This window comes from Rhinolophus ferrumequinum, chromosome 3, assembly GCF_004115265.2.
Source record: "Rhinolophus ferrumequinum isolate MPI-CBG mRhiFer1 chromosome 3, mRhiFer1_v1.p, whole genome shotgun sequence".
Taxonomy (NCBI): Eukaryota; Metazoa; Chordata; class Mammalia; order Chiroptera; family Rhinolophidae; genus Rhinolophus; species Rhinolophus ferrumequinum.
In genome coordinates, this window is record NC_046286.1 from 22,603,889 (window position 1) to 22,627,029 (window position 23,141).

General features: G+C 37.0%; 1 protein-coding gene across 2 annotated transcripts in view; it reads right to left on the reverse strand.

Moving 5' to 3' along the window:
• Window positions 1-1,090: 1,090 nt before the first annotated feature.
• HMGCLL1 (3-hydroxymethyl-3-methylglutaryl-CoA lyase like 1) overlaps window positions 1,091-23,141 on the reverse strand; it is a 142,459-nt gene continuing 120,408 nt past the window's right edge. Inside the window, exons 7-8 of one of the 2 annotated variants that reach the window (XM_033103643.1) lie at window positions 7,440-7,565; window positions 1,091-3,177 (exon numbers count right to left, since the gene is read on the reverse strand). In XM_033103643.1, the coding sequence (XP_032959534.1) occupies window positions 3,076-3,177; window positions 7,440-7,565 (228 nt within the window). In that variant the 3' untranslated portion in view covers window positions 1,091-3,075. The remainder of the gene's footprint in view (window positions 3,178-7,439; window positions 7,566-23,141) is intronic. The other variant, XM_033103642.1, reaches the window with a different exon arrangement.

The window sequence follows — 23,141 nt, forward strand, 5'->3', positions numbered from 1 at the left end:
GAAACTTTTTGCTTGTAGCATAATTGAACCACAGAGTTAAATGATGGTGGAAAAGCAATATTTCTGAAATATTTGAGATAATTTGTGTTGTTGCTTAAGCCTATCGAATTCAGGTTTCGTATTATGTGCACTTTACAGCAGACTAACTGTAACACTCTACCATAGCAGAATGTGCTCTTCTATTAGAGCGGCTAAAGGCAGAAAATAGTTTCTCACCCCTCTCCCACGCCCAATCCCTTCCTCCCTATCTCCCCAACTATTCTTTTAACTTTTATACGTGCCCCACCAAGCACAAAATTTATATCTTCTAGTGCACAGAGCAATTTGCAAATGATTATTGGTATTCTCGGCAATCCTTCACTTGCTTATTACTTCAATTCAGATTTCTGGCTGATTCCCAGGCCTTAGTTTTATTTCTTCTTCACAATTTGTGATAGGGATGGTGTCTGTGGCTTATTTATTCTATGCTAAATAATCTGTGAGTCTTATATCTGGAGTTCATCATTTTGGAGATTCAGGATGCCCGTATATAGATGAGTAGCCATATGAGTACAGCTAAAATGGTATTTATTAAATGACACAGTGATCAGAATGAATAACATAAATGGACATTCTAAATTTTCTCATAAAGTCATAGCCAGTTTCCATTTATTTGCTTTGTGAATTTTATGAATCCAAAATTTAGAAAATTTCTAGTTTTCAGTGACTCAGCCTTAAAGACTTAAAGTATACAGTAGGTCATCAACACATATAAAAATGATAAAATACATTACATATTCTAGAAAGGGTATTTTCCTTGACTTACGGACAGATATTATAAAATATTATTTTGACATGTATTTCAATAAAGGCCACAATTGCTTTGCCGTTTCCATGCCTTTCCCCAAGGCTCACCCTGGTATGGGTTTGTGTGGCGGTAGGTTGTTTAGGTGAGTCTTGCAATGATTCCAAGGCTTCCTAGTTAGATGAAATATAGCTTTGGGGGGGATTCTGCCAATGGACTTCTGGAAGCTTTATGTGATTATGTGATTATGTGATTATGTAACCCCCATCCACACCAAAAAAAAAAGAAAAAGAAAAAACAGAAAAGTACTTTAAGCTAGCAGAGGGATTTAGGATGTTTGGGTGGAGAAAGGATGACAGATAGCTAAAACACAAACTTTCTCGTGGTGTGTGTGATTAGGAAGAATCAAAGTACTCTCAGAAATGAATCAATAGGTAGACTGATGTGTGTGCCGTGTAAGTGTGCACCAGGCTGCACCTGGGGTTTCTGACTGCTTGCTCTGTCTTTTAGAGAGTCTGTGGTTTTTATTTCAAAATAGCAAAGTTTTGCCCTTAGATGTTTCTATAAGCACTTTGCACCAACAGATGCTTTTCCAAATATATCAGAATGGAAACTGTCACAGATCTGTAAGAGACAGGAAAACTCAGTCTCCTCAGAAGATGGGGAGGTGTATATCCTGCTGTGCACAGTCAGGGCAGTGTCCTATTACAGCCCCAGAGTGCAGGGCCCTGTTCTTTGTGAAGGGAGATAGATGTACAGGGGAGACAGAATTGGGACATCCATGAAGAGCTGCCATTCTGTTTGTGTCCCTACACTGCCTCCAACCCCAAACACTAACCCAAATGCAAAGAGTTGCTCAGTACTCTGGGTGACAAACTCCTGCTCTCCCAGCCGTCATACAACCTGATGAGTTGGTCTCTTCCATGGGAATATAGTTTGATTTTGTCAATTACTGATAATATGTTTACCTCATGATTCATATTATTATCTGTCTTTAAAAGTTAATTTAGTGGTGATCAGTACTTTTCTTACTTCATTGAATTCCTTTTCATTTCAATGGTTTTGGTGAATACTTAATAGAAAGTCCACAATGCTCACATTCATATTTCAAGTTATATTCAAATTTATTCAAAGATAAGATCACCCAGTATTATTGGAGAAGTCTACATAAATAATAGAACTGATGTTTCAGACCTGCATGTAATAACACTGCACCCATATGATTTGCATAGGTTACAGACATGTTTTTTTTAACATAGTTCTCTTGTTCCTCTTCTCAACTTGATATATTAATTTGTGCTATTTCTGGCCACGAATTCTAGTACAAAAGATAAAATTTAAGCCAGTTCAACTTTAAAAATAACCATAAAAAAGTCAACAAAAAAAGATGTGATTTAATCAAACCACCCTGAATGAATGAAAAAAAGTTTATTCTATGAATTAAAAATTGGATTCATATTCTTAGGTTCACAAGGACATTTCACTGAGCAATTTGGAAATGATCTGAAAATTACGAAACGTGGATTATGGCACATGTATCAATCTATCCTCATCACTGCAATTTAGACATCCAGATGGAAGTTGTGCCTTCTATTTCTCCATAGTTGAGTAACACCATGCTGGTTTTTACTATAACTGATGAAAGGAAAAGTATGGTAAACTGGAAGCATGTAACAAACATGGGAGGTCGTAATGTTTCCAGGATATGGCGTCTTGCCATTGACCACAGCCTTTTGGAACAAGATAAAGTCACTGAAATAGTTAACAGATGTTAGCCATACTTGAAATGTAAAAGTTCTATTGCTAAAAATTATGTAGGTTCAGATGGCGATTTGGCTCTTGGTCCATAATTTAACTGACTTGGCAAATGGAAAGTTGAGATCCAGAGGCATATACATAATATCGAGGCCACACACTTTGCACACTATGCAGGAACTCATAAGCCAGCTTGATTAAGTATTAACACAGCATTTGATACTTAGGGAAATCTGAAGTCAATTTTCACGTCTACTAAATTAAGAAGTTATTTCTATAACTGCAAAAGAGTAGACTTTTCTCCATGTTCAAAAGCATGTCTACAAATTTTATTATTTAGCTTCAGTTTGCAATTTACCTGATGGCTGGTATTTCTGTTGACTTCAAAATGTATCCAGTAGTATTAAAAGTATCTCTTTTTCCCCCACTTTTGTCTATAACTTCACATTTCAGAACAAATTGACAGTAATGATTTTCAGATGAATATCTGTAGCTGAAATGAATCTTCTCATCCTTAAGTCACAAATTCATTCAAGTCAAGCATTGAAGGAGGCTTGTGCTACTTTAGAGTTTGTGGTTTTATTCACAGCTTTGCAAATAAAGTTACCAGCTTCCATCACTTTGTAAAGATTCACGCCCTGGTAAGAGAAAGAAGGGATAGCAGGAGAGAAGAGGGATTAGGGAGAAAGAGGACAAAATAGATCCTTTGTAATTTTATTAGTAGTCATTTGACCATTTAAAATTACTAAACAAAATACTGCTCACTATTGATTTTGGGGCAACTTTTGTTTTCATGAACAATATAAGTCAACATTTAAAATTTTTCTGCTTTATTAAAACCTGTCTTAAATTTGACCCTTGTATAAAACAACCACAGGCTAGCCACACCTGAATAAATCCGCGTAATTCAGTCAGGTTTGGTACCTAAACTCTAGAAAGAACAAAAAAATTACAGCAATCCACAAAATATCAGTGAAAGCCAACTAGAATGATAATGGTTTGGAGAAGCTTTTTTTTGGGGGGGGAGGGGCGGTGGTGGAATACCTTTTTACTAAATAAAGAAATAAACTTGATAAAGCTATAGGAAATACAGGAAAGTTGAATACACATATTTTAACCATACACAGAAACACCATTACTGGTATCATACTGAAGGAGGTAGCTGTAGGTCAAATAAAATGAAGTAGCATTAGTAAACATCTGGAAGTTGTTTGCCTGAGACGTTGTACTGTCTGTAAGCATAAATAGGATCAACAAAGGCTTAGGTAAATCCATGGATGACAGATAGGTAGTTGGGTATAAAGGCCAAGTTCAAGGCTAGGAGGAACAAAAGGTCACCATGGAGGTCTCCACCCAGCACCTTTCACTGTTACTGAGGGAGGAAGAGCATGAGGTGGAGTAATCAGAGATTTGCACCCAAGTAGCATTACATAACTCTTCAACATGGACTAGAAACAATATGGAAGTAAAATTGAACAGATTCAGCATTCCTTGCTATTAAGGAGTACTTCTTAATATTTTTGTAAATCTGTCATTTTCTTAAAATAGACAAGTACAAATACTCATAGGGGCTTTTTATAACATGGGTCGTAAAGAGATCATCATTCTAATATAACCAATTACTTCTCTCTAGATACTTATAACACTGTTTTCTTTGTGGTTTACTTCTGTTTAATTAAGAAGGATCAAGACAAGTATTTTGTAAAATGACACATAAATGATTTTCATTATTTCTTTTTATTATAAACTTGTTCTTAGGGTACTAACACTTGCTTTGTTCTGAGAAATTTGGTTTTGTCATGGTAATGGCTTTAGGTGAACTATCTGGCACATTTTAGTTTAACATCCTTAATCTACTGAGATTTAAATTTTGTAAATAATTATCTACACCTGTCTTTCATTTCTGAATTATATTCAGCAAGAAATCATAGGAAAATTATAGTCACCAACATTCTTTGCATTCCAAGAATTCCATTTGTAACAATTAAGTAGTGGAATATCATACCAAAGAAGAAATGGTGGCCTTTCTCCACCATTTTATTTAATGACCAGATATCATTATAAAAAACACTGCATTTATTCTTTTTTAAAATACTTTTTAATTAAAAATTATAGCTAGCATACAATCTTATGTTAGTTTCAGGTGTACACCATAATTATTCAACATTTATGTACTTAAGTGATCACCATCTTGAATCTCCCTATGAGGCTGCTTTTTGAGATTACCAGTTGAATCTCAGAGATATTGTGGGTTTGGTTTCAGGTCACTGCAATAAAGTGAGCTGTAATCTTTTCACAGGTGGAGGGTCTTGCCTTCAGTTTGTAAAACCCACAACGTACTGAATGTTGACATTCATCCTATTTCTTCATGTTCAGCCAAGGGACTTCATTAGTCTTGCATTAGTAAGGATGATGACCAAGCCTCTGTTGTTCACAGGTCTCTCAGTCAGCTTCATGATACGTGAATGCAGGTGGGCTGCTCCTGTCTTCTTTATGCCTACTTCCACGCACAGTGTCGGCCACACAGTGAACAAGTAAGCCTTAATGAATCGACTTGTGGAATAAATCTGGGAAATCTTGTACTTTAAACTTCACTGTACTTGAAAGCTTCCCATTCTAAAGAGAAACATTTCTCCTGCCAGAAGCTTTTGATCTTGGCTGCCCACTGCATTTTTTCTTAAATCATTTGCCAGGTGCTTAAATATATTTCATGTACTATAATATGTTCTGGGGGTTTCAAGAATCTCACGTAGAATATGGTTTCTGTCCTCAGGGTGCTTATAGTCAAGCAGGTGATATGGACCCCCTCAACAAAAAAATCCTGTACTATTGTACTTAAAGTCACGGACAGAGATGATTATGAGGGCCAAGATGTGGGGCAATCAACTCACTGAGTGATGGCGAATGGAGAGGAATGTGCCACGGAAGGGCGCCAGGGAAGGTAAATACTAATCCATGATTATGAGCCGTTGAGAAGGAGTGAGGACGCACTGTAGGCAGAGAGCAGTACACGACATCCGAATATACCATCGTGTATGTGGAGAATGATGGGCAGAGATGAGCAGAAATGTATAAACAGGCCTTATTAGGTGACAGAGCACAGCCTCACTTTTCAGAAAATGAGAATCCACTAACATGAGTGCTCAAGCAGAAGCAAGGCATATTCATATTTGCATTTTGTATAAAATCCTCTGATGGTAGCATGGAGGATATAAATTTACAGGCAAGTTTGAAGGCAGTGGAACAGTGTGGAAGATGAATACCCAGGAAAGAGACCAGGACTTGTGCTGATGTTGTTATAGCAAGGTTAGTAAGAAAGGAAAAAACAGCTGACATATTTTAGAAGCCAAACTAGTGACTCTTGGTCATTTATTGGGCATGGGCACCATAGTGACACCAGATTCCACAGAGACCCTTGGCTTGTTAGTGTGGGCAACTGGTTGAATGGTAGCTGCTACTCTACCTAACAGTTCTCCTTGAATTGTAAAATTCTTAGGAATGGAGACGTGGCTTATTTGCATTTGGACCACCAACTTATAGAACATGACTTGACACATATTAAGCATCAGGTGATTTCAATTCAGTTGTCTGAATCTCCAAGAAAAGATCTATTTCTCTTCAGTTTTTGTCATGGCCATGCATTTCTAATAGAAATGATTAAGCGACTTTGTAAGGAAAACAATATTTATTCCTAATCAGAGAAGACAGCCAATAGCTTTTGGTGTTTATAAGCAATTTGGTGTTTAGTGCCATATGAAATCAATGAATGTTACTAAGCATCCCTATGAAACAGGCAGGCAGTATGAATAAGCTGTAATAATTGCTCTCTGGCTGTAGGGGGAGCTAGACACAGAAGATCACCTTTGGTTTAGAAGTTGAGTCACAGAGGGTAGGAAGGAAGCAATCAGGAGAGGAACCCAACAATGTGGGACTGGGGGATAGACGGGAAGAAGCTAGAAGGAGAGTTTTTGAGGATGGTGGTGCCTCACTCTCCAAGTGAAATCCAGTATGAGGAGGAAGGCCATTCTAAGTGGTAGTGAAAGCATGAGTGAGGGGCAGAGGTGAGAAATAGAATGATGCAGAAATGGAGACTACAGGCATGTTTGGTGTTTTTGCAGGAGCAATATAAGTAGAGTGAGAAAAGAGGAGAGATGGGAGATAAAAAGAGATGGAAAATTCCATTTTTTAATTCAGATGATGTTTTTACATCTCAGAAAACATTTTGAACTTCTAATCATCTGTGAACAGTTTTCTTGCCTTTTATATTTTTTTCCTTAAAAAAAGTCTGCCTTATATACTAATAAGTCACGTTAACAAGCATGTGGCAAAACAAGGTGCTGATTTTGATGCATGTTATTATAGAGCATGTGACTTTTCAGGTACCACTTGTAAAGAGACTATTCTTGTTGTCCAGTATCTTACATGCTTACTATGATTAAGCTCTGATCTTCCACTGACTATTTTAAAAGTGTCCTGGGCTCTTTTCCAGAACCCTTAGTTGTCACTGTGAGAAAATCAAGATGTCTATTTCTTCCCAAGGAAAACATCCATAAAAAAAAAGAAAACTGAGAAAACAATAATCATAACAGGAAAGACACAGGCTCTAATTCACAAAGTGTGTGAAATCAAATCAGATAAGACATAAAAAAAAAGTACTTGGAGGTCAGGCAGCATTATAAAAATGTGAAATGGTAGCGTTACTGGTGATTGAACTATAGCAGTAAGTTACTTTATAAAGTTTCCCAAAGAATTTGTATTGTTATTTTCCCACTGTGCATTTCAGTAAATAGCAAAAGTGCAGTAAAACTTTGACCTTAAAATTGCTTCCTAAATCTAAAACACATTCCAATTTGGATATGGAAGGAATTCATGAATATTGAAATATGTAAAACTAACTTACTGTATTGAGCCCCAGGCCGTTAAGCATATATATCAAATCCTCAGTGGCTACATTTCCAGAAGCACCTTTTGCATAAGGGCAGCCACCTAATCCTGATACTGCAGAGTCCACCACGTTAATCCCCATCTGAAAAACAAAACACCCAGGCCTTGTGTATTTATATCATGTAAACTGTTGCATTTGTATTTAACCTGTTACAAAGAGCAAGGTAGCAAACATCTGAACCCGTTATCCAAACATTCTGCTGCTAGAACACTCCTTGGGGTGCTGATTTCTCTTCTGACTAATCTCATAGTTTAGTCTAACAAACCCTGCTAAGAATCTTCAGAAGCAGGATAATCTTAGATCAACATTAAGATGGTGTTTTCATTGATAACAGGACAACTGTAGGGGGTGAAGCTTGCGGCAAGATTAATTCAAACCTAGGTTGTATATATATACATATATATATACATATACATACATATACATATATATATATACACACACACATATATATATACATATATATATGTATATATTCTCCCACCAAATCTTAAGCTTTATCTAAAAGCATTATATAAATAACATGAACTATTTCTACCATGCCAACTCAAAATCAAGGCACCCTACAAGACTGGTGGCGGTGGTGGTGGTGGTACGGTCACCATCTTTGAAAGAGGATTTTTGTGGGCTCAATTCACCCAGTCTTAACTGAGCCATTATTTTACACACAAAACCCTGCTACTTTGGGAGAAATAGAGAAATATTTAAGGGGCAAGACATTTACCATTAATAATAGCACCAGCTCACACTTATTAGGTTTTCACTAAGTGCTGGCTTTTATTCTTAACATCCTATGAGAATTAACTCACAATCCTCACAAAAATCCATGAGGCAGATGCTCTTTTCTAATCCCCAAATCACAGCTGAAGAAACTCAAGTACAGAGAGATCACATATTTTGCCCAAGGTTATCTCTGTCTCCAGAGTATGCACACTCTGTTGTGATCTGTGGCCTCTAGAAACATTCCAGTTGGTATGTGTTATGTGTTTGGGGACATCAGAGGTGGAGGGGATCTGTGTGTGCTGAAATTATTGTGGAAGACAAGAGCACAACTGGATCTGGAAAGGGCCCTGAAGATCAGATTTGAATAACAGGAGAAGAGAAGCAAGCATATGAAAGGTGCTTTCACCTCTGTGAAAGGTGATAACCAGGTAAGCAGAAGCTACCAGGAGGCCATATCTGATTCTTCACTCTTGAGCACTGAAGAAAAAGTAACATGACCTCATATAAAATGAAAGGACCGGAAAACAGAACTCTAGGCCAACCTGCTAGATCAGCAGTTCTCCAGCACAGAATCAGAATCCCCATCCTCAGAATGCTAGATCACCAGAGTCTCTGACTCAGGAGGTCTTGGCTGGGACCCGAATTTTTAACAAGATCTCAGATGCTGCTTTTGTTGCTGCTCTGGGGATCACTCTTTCTTTTTTGTTTTTTACATAAACATTTTATTGTAGAATAGTTTTAGGTTTTCAGAAAATTTGTTAAGATAGTAAAGATCATTCCCATATATTTTGCACTCAGTTTCCCTATTGTTAACGTCTTACATTATTGTGGTATACTTGTAGTTGTCGCAACTAATGAACAAATATCAATATGTTATTATTAACTAATGTCTATATATTACTGAGATTTCCTTAGTTTGTAACTTAATGTCCTTTCTGTTCCTAATGTCCTGTCTGTTCCAGAAACTCATTTAGGATACCACATTACATTTAGTACTCTTGTCTCCTTAGATTCCTCTGGGCTGTGACAGTTTCTCAGACTTTGTCTTTGTTGCATCAACAGTTTTGAGTAGTTCTTTTCACATATTTTGTACAATGACCTTCAATACGGGATTGTCTGATTTTTTTTAAAACCTTATGGTTAGACTGGAGTTCTGGAGTTTTGTGAGGAAGACTACAGAGGTGAAGTGGCATTCTTAATACATCACATCAAGGGTACTGAGATATTAGGATTTATAAGAAATATATATTTGGTCATTCAGCTGACCAAAGCATATTCTCATATTTGGTCTTACATGGCTCCTGGCTCAGAGAGCCTAAAACCCTTGGAATATTCTAAGTGATGAGAGCTATAAAGGTGTTAATGAGGTGACAATGAGGTGACCTCTGGACCTCACCTAAGGATGAGGGCTGGTTGTTGTCATGGAACCACCATGTGATTATAGGGTTGGAACTTTCAGTCCCACCCCTGACCTCTAGGTTGGACAGAGAGGCTGGAGGTTAAAGTTTATTGCCAATGGCCAATGATTTAATCATTTTTATGCAATGAAGCCTCCATAGAAACCCAAAAGGACAGGGTTTGGGAGTTTCCAAATTGGTGAACAGGTGCAGGTGCTGAGAGAGTGATGTGCCTGGAGAGACCACGTAAGCTCTGAGCCCCTTCCCTATACCTTGCCCTATGCATCTCTTCCATCTGGCTGTTCCTGAGTTATCTCCTTTTATAATAAACTGGTAATCTAGCAAGTAAAATGTTTCTCTGAGTTCTGCACGTGCACTAGCAAATTAACTGAACCCAAGAAGCAGGTTGTGGAAACCTCTGATTTATAGCCAGTTGGTCAAAAGTATGGGGAACAACCTGGACTTGTGACTGATGTCTGAAGTCCAAGGAGGGGATTGTGGGAACCTCTAATCTGTAGCCGGCTGGTTAGAACCGACAATTACTTGGGCTTACAACTGGCATCTGAAGGCAGGGAATGCAGTCTTATAGGACTGGACCCTTAACTTATGGGGTCTGATGCTATCTCTGGGCGGACAGTATCAGAATTGAATTGAATGGCAGAACACCAGCTGGTGTCTGAAGAATTGCTTGTTGGTGTGGGAAACCTCCCTCCCCTACACATTGGTACATGCTATCAAAATGGTTTACGACTGATGATGGTAGCCTTTATCACCTGACTGAGGTAGTGTTTGCCAGGTTGCTGCACTATAAAGCCACCAAGCCACACTTTCTATGCAGTACTCTCTGGAAAAAAAGTCACTATGTATAGCTCACACTTAAGGAGTGGAACATATCTTTATAAATTATTTGGAATTCTCCCTTATGGGAGATTTTTCTCATTTATTTATTTATTTATTTATTTATTTATTTATCCATTCATTCATTCATTCATTCATTCATTCATTCATTTGTCCAAACATTTGTTTATACCAGTAGGGATTCACAGATATTTATTTGTCACTTTGAGTTATAATCGAATAGTATTTTATATATTTTGTTGCTCATGGTGTTTGAGATTTGGTTATTTGGAGCTCTTTCAGTTAGCTCCATTTTTCTTTGACAAGCCAAGGGGACCATGTTTTTCAAACCACTCTTCTAGTTTTTCCCTTGTGAAACTTAAGAGGATGTTTATCAAGGTTCACAAGGGCAGAACCATAGTCCAAAAGCAAGTTCACGAATATAATCTGTTTGTTTCTGCACCTCCCTGTCTCCTGATTATACTCCTCAACATAGGAAGGTCTCAATAGCTCTTCTTCCATTACCACAACCTCTTTCAAATCATGATCTGAAAGCTCAATCATATTTAGCTATTAACAACTGACTGGCTAATGTACTGATCCATTTAGGACAATCTATCTACATTTGCTGTGAATCAAAATAGCAAGTATAAGAAATTATGCTCTAGGAGTAAAATCTGTGGTATTGTCCAGCAGTTGGGGAAAACAAATGTTGAGATGCTGGCTCATCTCTGGGAGTCTGCCATGACAACAAATAGGCAGAGAAATTCTTTACTTACAGGCTAAAATCAATCAGTTCAGTAGAATTGAATATATCCCTCACAAAGACAAAAGTTTTAGTGGCTTTCATTCCTGGCTACCTATTATAATCACCTTGGAAATCTTTTAAAACTAACACTCCAGGTTCTCCCCAAACCAGTGAAATCACAATCTCTGGGACTGCGGTCAAGCATTGGTATTTCTTTATAGCGCCCCCTGATGATTCTTATGTGTAACTAGGTGTGGGAACCCCTGAGGCAGAGGTTCTCATCCATCTCATCCTTTATCAATCTTGGGTTTGAGTCAACTTTAATTTTAAAGAAGCTCTGTACCCTTGGGCAGCAAACAATTAACCATGACTGGTCACCTTTTCAAGGAAACCAGGTTTTCAAAGAACATAAAACAGTATGAGGTAGTAAACTCAGCAGTACCAGCACCACTGGTGAAAGATGGCTTCAGCCCAGCAAGAGGGCTGATGAAGTCTTGGGGTCTGGAATCCACAGATCATGTTCTCTTTCCCACTACTGAGGATTAGAAACCTGCAACCACAAAACTACACAAGGGACACAATCGTTGCCTTCTCGAAAGAATGCAATCTTAATTGGCCTTTTGGGAGACAGTGAAAAAAACAAAAGTCACTCTTACTTTGTCACTAAAGGCCCATGTGACCTAATGAATGGGTGACATGGAAGATGATTCACAATAAGGGAAATCAGAGTCACAAGAGAGAAACAATAAATAACCAATGTCAAAAGAGAGCAAACAAATAACAAGTGAAGGTAGGAAGACACATTCAAACTCACATTAAATCAAAGACTGTGAGAGAAAACGAAAACACTGTAATATTTTACACTTTCAGACAAAGATTGTTAGCCATGAAACAAGTATACAGTAACAGAATGTGAGAAAGAAAACTACAACTTCAGCAATATGGACAAATCTCACAAACAAAAGGTTGTGTGCAAGAAGTCAGGCGCACAACCTGCCTTTTATTATATTATATTATATTATATTATATTATATTATATATTATATTATATTATATTATATTATATTATATTATATTATATTATATAAAACCGGGTCTTATATTAATTTTTGCTCCAAAAGACGCAGTAGAGCTGATTGTCCGGCTAGGTCTTATTTTCAGGGAAACATGGTAATATGCTCTTATTTCTAAACAAGCCGCTTTAGAAATTTTTAGTCATAGTCATCTAAGAAACTTGATTTTACTTTGTATGTTTTCTCTGCATTACTTCCCTATCCCATTAGAATTGATAGGTAATATGATGTAAACAAGTTCTTAACAGAGTGAGATTTTTTCTCTTTATCTTTATGGCAAGTGGAGGGGACATGTTTGCACTTTATTACTGAAATCATGGTATTATAGTAAATGCCATTACATGTACTATAACATCATATGTTTGAAAATAACTGATGAACTACTTAGCTGATTTTTATCATACAAAAAGAGTATCTGCATTAAAAGATTATTTTTAGAAAGATATTCCTTTTCTTACCTCTCCAAACATAAAGCCCTACTTTCAGACTTGCAGGATCCTGGTGTGTGTGTGTGTGTGTGTGTGTGTGTGATCACACAAGCACCATACAATGAAGGAAAAGTACCTCTTTAGATGAGTAACCACAAGGTGGCAATGTAGCACCAAAATCCACCAAGTTAAAGTGGAGCATGTACAAGCCCACTGTGTACCAGCCCAAGAAAATGGCAAACACGTAAATAAATAGCTTTATATAATTCAAATACTTTTCCTTTAAAATAAGGAAACTTTTACTAATGAGGTACATATAACACAAACTGTCATTCAATGTATTCAGTATATACATTTTTTTATTCTTCCTTTAACTTGAAATGTGTTTATTGTGTTCTACATGCCACAGACTTGGAATATATACAAAGTCCTACAGCTCATGAAGTTAAACATTAGAAATTAAAATTACTATATATTTTGTGTGTCACTGAGAAGTAGCTTACTATAATATTATTAAATGAGAAACAATTCTCTTTAGAGCTCAGAGAACTAATTCTACCTAAAACAAAAGAAACCCCAAACTCAATGGATTGAGGTGTCCTTGGCTCCCACTCTTCTCAAAGCTCATGATTAAAGCTATTAACCCAGTAACCCAGGCTATGATAAACCTGGTGAGTTTGTTTATGTATGCTCCACCTGCTTGAGTTCTCCAGATATGTGTTTGGTCTTGAGGGCTGAGGATAACGGATGAAATATTAATGACCACTTTTTCTGGAAAATGGAAAATTGGCTATAGACAGATCATGGTCTATTACTCTGTACTACAAATTTAGGTGAGTCTGAGGAGTATTAATTTTGTATGGTTCTTATAGATGCCCAGACTAGACTGATATGCTAACTAAAAGTACCATCTTGACTTTTTTTGGTGCTGTAAGATCTTATTATTTCCCGAACAAAACTGAGAAATGCAATGAGAGGAGTAAAAGAAATTATTTTGCAAAATTTATAATTTATATATTCACAATTTCAAAATATTTAATGAAATCTAACATTTTAGGTATTGAGAATATAAAAGTCTCAAAGAACACATAACATTTTGATAATGTTATCTTTGGAAGTGACAGCTACTTTACCCTCTATGATCAAATTTTACTTTAAACATCTGTAATAATGTTAGATTTAATTACAACAAGAAGTTTTTTGATAGCAGACAATATTCATCTCTGAACTTCAGTTACTCAGGGGAAAGTCAAATATTAATGTAGGATAAAATATTAAAAATAAACTTATTTTTCTAATATCTTTCTCTTCAACTTATTCCTCATAAACAATATACCCTCCAACAGAGGACTGAAATTATCCATACACGAGGTACTGCTTTTCCTCCAGTGGCCAGGCCAGATATCACTAATGGGTCACAGAACTCTTGCCGATAAGCCCAGATCTTGCCTTGAGATGCTTCTCAACCAGCAGTGTAAATAGTTGCTATATATTGAGTTATGGGTCCACCTGAGAAAAAGCCCTATCTGCTATTCATGTGTCAAGTGAACATAATATGCTATGTAAGCCACGGATAATAAACAGTTAGCATATATGGATAAAGCCCAGTGTTTTAATAAGCTGAAGTGTATACCAAAATTGTCATGTAAATAATGATAGGCATATAGATTGCTACTGGGAGATGACGAAGTTAATGGTGATTGATTACTAATATTTTCATATAACATCTTTCATCTTAGAAAAGGTTTTCTACATGTTTCAATCCTCTTTGCCTTACCACATTCAGTGAGATAGATTATATTCTTACCTTCATTTAGCATACTTCAAATTGAGATAGAGATGGGACTGTGTATATAGGGAGTAGTAAGAAGGTAGAGAAAACAAGTAAAAAGGAAATTCTCCCTTTCAGTTAAGACTGAGAAAATATTAGCGAACATTTAGTGAATGCTTATTTTGTCACAGATATTGCACCATATGCTTCACATATGATAAAACCCCACAAAATCAATGTGAGATGACTAGTACCACATGCCTGTTTTACTGATGAGAAAACTGAAGCTGAGAGAAAGCAAGTGGTATTTCCTGCTTCATACAGTGAGTGTGACACAGAGGAAGAATGCAAACCCAAGCCTAACAACTGTAGGCTACTGTCCAATATTAATAATTAACATTTAATAAGCATTGACTACATGCCAGGTACATGCTAAACATGTAAAAGACAGAAGCACAGAATAATGTTAAAGGAACGATGAGACTCTGAAGCTTCTGAAGACAATCAGTGATCCATCTTCTCAGAAACACAGTAATTGAGTTCATCTGTTGAGAGTCATGTATAGAGTTGATCATCTTTCTAGCTCCCTCACACTTGCTTCTCTTAGACCAAGCTTTATCCTGCTCTCACAATACTCTCCAATGTGTGCACAAAGAGAGATGGATAGAAATAATTGTCATGGGGATGAGTAGGAGGAAGAACAGGGGATAGATCAATAAATAACATTTGTAAACAAAAATGTTGTACCTATAAAGGTGTAAGTCACCACGTATTTTTCATAAAAATCTTTAAATCACAGATTTTTACCATCAGATAATTTAGATAAAATAGCTTATATGATTGATTGATTTTAGGCTTAAAGGAAACTAAGTCCCAGAGCTTTTAGGGGGTTACCAAAAGTCACAAAGTCTGTACTTGTAGAGATAGAGCTAGAACTCAGCCCTTCATGTTTCTGTAATTTCACTGGTAGGAGGTAAGTAATTTCCAGTTCCAAAATATTAGTTGAAAGCCTGCCTGATATTGTGAAAATATAACTAAATGTTAATAAACAAAAAACAAACAAACAAAACAACAAAACAAAACAAAGCACGTTAAAAAAATTAAAAATGCAGTGGTGCTGACAAAGAATTAATAGAGTTACCAATACTCACAAATCAGGGAGGGCTTGTGAGAATAGGAAGACCAAAAAAAAAAAAAAAAAAAGAAAGAAAGAAAGAAGGAACACCAAAGCAAAGCAGCAAGTAATATATTAGTTTCACTAGGTCAGAACTTCACTCTGTCTCACTCATCTACCCTCAGAATATGGCATAGTACCTAGACCATAACAAGTTATTCTTCCAATACTTTTGAAAGAATAATCAAACAAATGATATACGTAGAATAATAATGCATGCAATATCAAGACCTGTTGCCAGCATGTCCATATAGAATAACAACTTGATACAATTCAGTTGGAGTCACAGAACGTCATAATAAGGATAACAAAATAAATGAGACATTTCAGTGGATCACTATCAATTTTTTGTTGTTGTTGTTGTTTTGCTCCCTAAACCTTCTTCTCTTAGAAGTGCTTTTTCAAGAATAGAATACATAAACAAACTAATCAGAAAAAGTCTCAGAGATATAGAGGAAAAATTGAGGGTTGCTAGATAGGGGTGGGGTGAGGATAAGGGAGAAGGTGAGGGGATTAGAAAGCACAACTGGTAACGACAAGATGGCCACGGGGATACGAAAGACAGTTTGGGGAATGTAATCAATAATGTTGTAAAGATTTTATAGGGTATCCGATAGACACTTGTCTTATCAAGGAGACCACTTCATGGATGGTGTAGGTGCCTGATCACTGCAGTGTACACATGAAGCTGAAGCTGAATAATATGAATGCCAGCTACAATTTATTTATATATATATATATATATATATATATATATATATATATATATATAATATATATATATATAAATATATATATATTCACAGGATATGGAGTACAGCATAAGGAATAGAGTCAGTGGAACTGTAACAGCTATATATGATGTCAGAGGGGTAGTAGATTGGGGGAGGGGAGTTATCACTTTGTGAAGGATATGTCTAACCAGTACATTGCTTTGTACACCTGAAACTAATAAGGAAAAAAAAAAGGGGGCCTTTTCATAAAGATGGGTTTCTGGAAACTGTTGTTAATTTGCTCAGTGACTCTATTAATTCTGGCTGCAGTTGACTGGACCTAAATTGGGTCAACCTAAATTGTCCTCTCCCAGAAGTTGGAGCAGAGACAAAGACAGAATCCATCATTCTAAGAGGCGAGATAGACAGCATATGACTATAGATAAGCAATTTTTTTCCATTAACAATAGGAGCAAAGAAATTCAGTCTGTAGGAAAAGGGAAAAAGAAGCATAGTTGTATCAGAGAAATGCCACCTGAATTCCAGACAACTTTCCAGTTTTTCCTAAGGTCCAGCTTCATTTCCTCCCTACCTTTGCTTTTGAAATAACATTTAATGAGAGCTGTGCCAGGTGCATTAAACCATACAATAATCCCAGGAAGTGGGTACTATTATATTATCATTTTTTATATGAGAAACTAAGCCACAGAATATTTAATATAACCATGCATAATGTTACATGTTTGGTAAGTGGTGAAAGCTGAGATTCAGAATCAGGTGGAAAGGCTTCTAAATCTCTGCTCTTGACTTGTGTGTATACTTCCTCTAAGAGGTTTCCATGAGATATCCCGGTATCCTTACAATCAAGTCTCCATTTGCTTAAGGTCGTTTGAGTTGGGTACTGTCACTTGAAAACAAAAAGTAGTAACTAACACATCTTTAAGTTAATAACCTGGCTGAGAAGATACTAAAAAATACAGAGAAGTATAATACAAAGTAGAATGGTAGCTATTATGAGAATTATAAACAAAGCTATTTAGAAACACCAATGAGACCGCTGTATATTGTAGTAAAGCAAGGAAGGAAGGGTAGGATAAAAAGGTGGATGAATAGTTGGCTCTGAATTGGGCCTTGAAGTTCTTGAAAAGTGAGGAATGATGAGGGAAGGGATATTCTACAGAGAGGAAACAGATTGAGAAAAGACACATATGATGAACAGGCCAAGGACATACTGAGATTTTTAAGACTTTTATTATTAGTAGTGTTGGGGTGTAAATAGAGTACAGCTCCTTATTATGGGAGGTCCTGAGTGCCTTTTGCAGGGTATGAGCTTTGTTCTCTAGGAGATAAAGACCTATTTCAAGTTTATGAATAATCATGCCATCAGCAGCCTATTGTTTTACTCAGTTTTCATTAGCAAGGGAACAATAAGTGAGATGATTAGAAGGTTGAAAAATATGTAAGGAGAAATACTAGTTAGAAAATGAGTGCAGTGCATCAAGTCAACGGTGATGAGTATTTAAAATGATGCAGAAGGAAAAAATATTTGTAATAAATTTGAGATAAATTTATGAGGTAAAATAGTGTCTAAATGAACGAAGAATAATGGAAAAAGAGGTGTTATTAACAAAAGCATTGTGATTTCCAGTTTAACAACTAAGTGGAGGATGATCTATTAACTAGAATGGAATGCAGAATAAACTCTTGTGACAGGCAGAAGTTGCTTCCATGAAAATCACAAACATAGGAAACTGGATATTTAATACATGATGTTTCTTAAAGCACCCCTGATTGTTCAAAACTAACATTGTTTTTTTTTTTTTTTTTTTTTTTTTTTTTTTTTTTTTTTAATCATACCCGTTTCCACTTGCTCATCTGCATCTGGGGGTGATTTCACGGCTAAAAATTCTTATAACCCAAAGAATTGGTCTCCACTGGGCAGTAAAATAATTTTAAAAGATATGACAGCATGCTTCTTGGGTCCCTGAGAAGAGTCCAAAGCTCCCCCTTTCTGCTGAGTCACAGGGTTGTGGTTGTGGGTAACCGGCGATACGTTTAGGAGAACCCTAGAACACAGGAGACTGGTCCAGCTTCCAAAGTTGTGTCCTGGAGGGATGACAACATCAAATGCTCCCATCCAGCTGGCTGAGATGTCATGGCAGCAAAGGTGAAGTGAGGTGTCTGGCAAGTGGAACTCAAGGCCGCCTCAGAGACACTAGGGCACTCAGACCTGGCATAGAAAGCATATAACAGTTTTCCGTTACCCCAGTATTGCTGAGAGAGCACAGGTCGGCATGTAGAACTAGAATGATGACCAGGAAGGTGCAGAGCATGGGCCAATCACCAGAGACCATGGTCAGGTTACCATCACAAGGACAGAAGCTGAACGGGCTGGAGAGGCCCATCTCAGGGGTGACAAGGGAGGACTAAGAATGCCATAGACCAGGTGACCCCTGGCTAATGGCAGGATGATACGGAAACTCCCTTCAAACTTAGCTCACTCATAGGAGCAAGAGCACAAGAGGGACAAGAGAAACTTGAAACACTGTGTTTTAAATGAGAAATCACTTAGCTAATTAACACATGCATTCAGCCATTTATTAGGAGAGGATTACTTATTAGGGGCATTTAACCTGGAGGATTCATGAAACTGGACATTGTGCTATATTTACATAGACGTAGAGTTTAAAATATCTTGTAACAATGTTACATCACTGTGTATTACATCCTTATTGTTCTTTTCAAATAGCTTCCGTCCTTATTGTTCACTTCAAATAGCTCAAATTCAACTTGATTTCTAAATGAGTTACCAACGACCTTGCTTACTCTAGAGCCACCACTGATGAGAATATTTAACAAGATATTTATGGAAACATTGGTATTATTTTTTTGTAAGCAGTGAGTACCACTTGAAAGAAGAGGGAAAGCTAAGTATACATGAAATCAGAATGGGTTTTTCTCCAGTTGAAATCAGCTACTCAAAGAAGGTAGAAAAGCAAGAGTACGTATAATTACTGTTAAATAAATAGGAGATAAAACAGGTTTAGTGCAAACGAACATATCTGGAAAACATGATATAATGAATGGTTGGGGCATTGTGGGTTTTTATCTTGGATAAGACTCAGAGGTAGATGATAGTTACACAGGCCACATGATTATGTGGTTAAAAAAAGACATATTCTGTATGATTCCAGAGGAAAGTAGAAGAAGGTAAATTGTGCTTCATTATGAGGGATAACTCTCTAGCTGTTTAACGCGGCCTGAACTTAAATGGGTTAGCTCTCAAAATAATGATCTCCTTGTCACTGAAAGTATTAAAAGATAATCTAAATCTACAATGATAGAAAAAAAAATCCCTTCTGCAGTGAGTGAAGTGGTTTGATGGCCTCTAGACGTTCTGTCATTCCAAAGGTATTCTAAAAATACATATTGAATTTACTCTGCTCAGTAACACATAATTCTGTCAAAACGTTATACACATAGACAAATAAAATTAAAATACTAAAGACTTCTGCTATTGTAGTTTGACGCAACACATTTCTGTGGTAGGTTGATTCCTTGTCCCCTAAACATATGACAGGTAAATTCTAAGCGAAGACAGAGTGACTTCTTGGGAAGGCAAATGCAATAAGCCTACACATGGCATACAACAGTAATGATGTCCAGTGCTCATAGCCAAGAAAAAGTCATATAAAACATAGTTAAAAAAAAAAAAAAAAAAAAACACTTGAAGATTCTCCTGAAGGGTGCCAAACCCACACATATTTGGTATTAGTGGTAAGGCCGCCAAATACCACTAGGCTTACAAAAGCTTGCATATGACCTGTAACATATTTTCAGTTTTGTTTTATTTTTTAACTTGAATACTTCCAAGTACCTAAAATTCAATGCCACCTGTACTTAAGAATCAAAATAGATAAGCAGAAAGAAATCTTTAGATCTGAGTCCAGTTCAAGTGCTATTTCCCTCAGTGGCTAGATAACATTCGGACCGGGGAAAATTACATATAGGATATGGAGGAAAATATACAAATATGAATCATGGAAAAAACCAGATTGATATGGGCAAATATCCAGTCTGAGCTAGAATACAAGTTAGGCTCCTCGACTCGCACAACAGAACAAGAGAGGTGCCATCTGCCCCTCTGATTCCAGAGGACATGGCCCTGTGATAGTCAAGTGCCTGTTTGCTCTGAGAGGTTTTGCTTGCCAATCCCTTTTCTCTCCTTATCACAGAGGACTGATCACAGAGGACTGAGAGGTTTTGCTTGCCAATCCCTTTTCTGCTCCTTATCACAGAGGACTGTAGGCTGCATTCACCAAATTCGTTATCAGCTGGACTCCTGCAGGGTTCAGCCAACAGAAGGCTCTAATGGAGGGAGAAGCCAGAATATCTTCCCCTCCCTGCTTCAGGTGGTATCTCCAGCAAAGCCTGCATTTCCTCTCTGGCTCCAAATGCCCTCTGCTGACCACGGACAAGCCCATGTGGTTCGGGCCTCCTCCTGGTGACTCTGGATGTTGAGATCCAGTAACACTATCCTCTTCCTTTGTTCATCCAGGTTAGGGAGCTCACTGATGTTGCAGTGGTCGTTTCCTGCTGTTGCTAATCTCAGGAGTGTCTCCTTAAAAGTGGGCACCCAGAGTGTAACACTTAAGGAGACACTCACTCTTAGGTTCGGGCAAGTACGGAGTGAGCACCTGAGAATGAGTGTCTCCCAAGCACATGGTTGCCCGGCCCTAATCCAGACCCCTGGCCATCTCTGGGTTGCCTCACTATCTGTTTAGTTTTACAGTTCTCCCATCACCTGTGTAACCAACTCTCTATAGTCAATTGCTTATGTGTCTCCTACTTTCTGGCTGGAACCTAATAAACCCTAGCATCCCTTGGATGGAGTTGAATTTTTGCATTTACTTCTACCTAGATCTTATTAAAGGCAGATTCAGAAAAAAATTATAGGAAGACACTTTAAGGACTAGAAAGTCCATCCTCTTCCAAGTATTTGAGTTCTATCCTTATATCAATTTATTTCAACAGAAAGACATGTAACTGGATCTCATTAGGTCAGACTCCTACAGAGATAACTTCCCTGAAGCCCATTTTAAGGTCATTCTCTTGTATTTATTGATAGTCATTATAAAACATTAAAAAACAATGTCTTGTTATGATAGATTTCCTCCCCTCCACACACACACACACATTTATCTTAAAAACTCATGCTGGAGATATTGTCCATTGATTGTACTATTTTGCATCCTATATTAAATCAGATGATTAGATTGAATCATTTAAGGAAAAAAAATACAACCCAGAAATTTATTGCTTCACTTAAATAAATTGTGGAAGACTTTAGTGGAGCTGGTCGTGGGAAAACCTGGAACCAAGGATTTCAATATTGTTATTTCTTCTCTTCCTCCCTCCCTTTTCTTTTCTTTTTATCTTGTTTTCCTTTCTCTCCTTTCTTTCCTTCACTCATTATTTCTTTTCTCTCTGTGTTCATTTTATTCTTTCATGTCTGCTATAGGGTTTTTATATACGAAAAGTGAGCATTTTGTTCATGACCTTCAACCAGAAAGTTCTTGGCTAAAGGATCCTTATTGACCCATCTTGAATCACATGTTTATCTTGACCAGTTATTGAAGCCAAGTGCACTAGACTACAAAGATTGTTGGCCCTGGGTCCATGAGTCCACCCATATGTTGTGTGTGTTGGGGTGGGGGATTGGGGAAGTACTATAATTTCTAGACCCCCCTCCCCACACACACACAAAATGCATGCTTAGACTTGTGGGGGAACAATTTCTTAGAACAGGGGCTGAAATTTTAAGTAGACCAAACAATGAATATTCACTACATTCCTTTTGGAGAAGACACTCAGAATATTCCATTTAAAGTTCAATACCATAAAAAGATTGATTCATGTAACTCTTCATGTCTTTGTTTTGGGAAACTTAAAATATCATGTAATGCTCAGTAGTGGCAACTGTTCTTTTGCTCATCGAATAGGTATCTATTCGGTTTTCACATTGCTCTGGGAGCAAAGTATACAATTGTGAAAAATAATGCATATAAAATTTGTGATCTCATGGACCCTACTTTCTGATGGTGGAGAAAAGCACAACAGTTTAACAACAAGATAAGAATAATGCCAGGAAAGCAAGTGACAGGGGAGAGATGCCAATTTATAATATTCTTTAAAGAATATTGCTTTAATAAAGGATAATTTGAGCTGAGACCTGGATGAACTAGGAAAGTGAACTATGAACTTATCTGAAATACGGTGTTTAAGGCCAAAGGAACAAGGTCAGAAGAAATGCCTTGAAAAGGAAGGATGCTTAGTGTGTTTACAGAACTGAAAAGAGACCACTGTGACTGGCGTAGAGGAAGCCATAGAGACAATGTTAGAAAATAACATCAGACACATGGTAGGGCTAGATCTTGTGGAGAAGTATATTTTAATCACGTCAGTATCATTAGTGCAACAGATTGGAGTCTCAATCAGCATTTTTTCAACAGATAGGAATAGAACAGGAAATATCCTTGGGTATTGCATTTTCTTCCGAATTACAAAACATTTTGCTACTTGATGGGCCACAATGTCTTGGACTAACAAACCACAACAAACTAGGGAAAATATTATGAGCCAAAGCTCATATGAAATTATGAACAAATTAATCTGTGTCATGTTTACGCTTTCCTGTCATATAAAATATGTTTACTTGAACAAAAGTCTCCAGTAATTGATTACAGATTTCAGTTTCTTACTGGACAACACAATATGAATTTCATAAATGTCT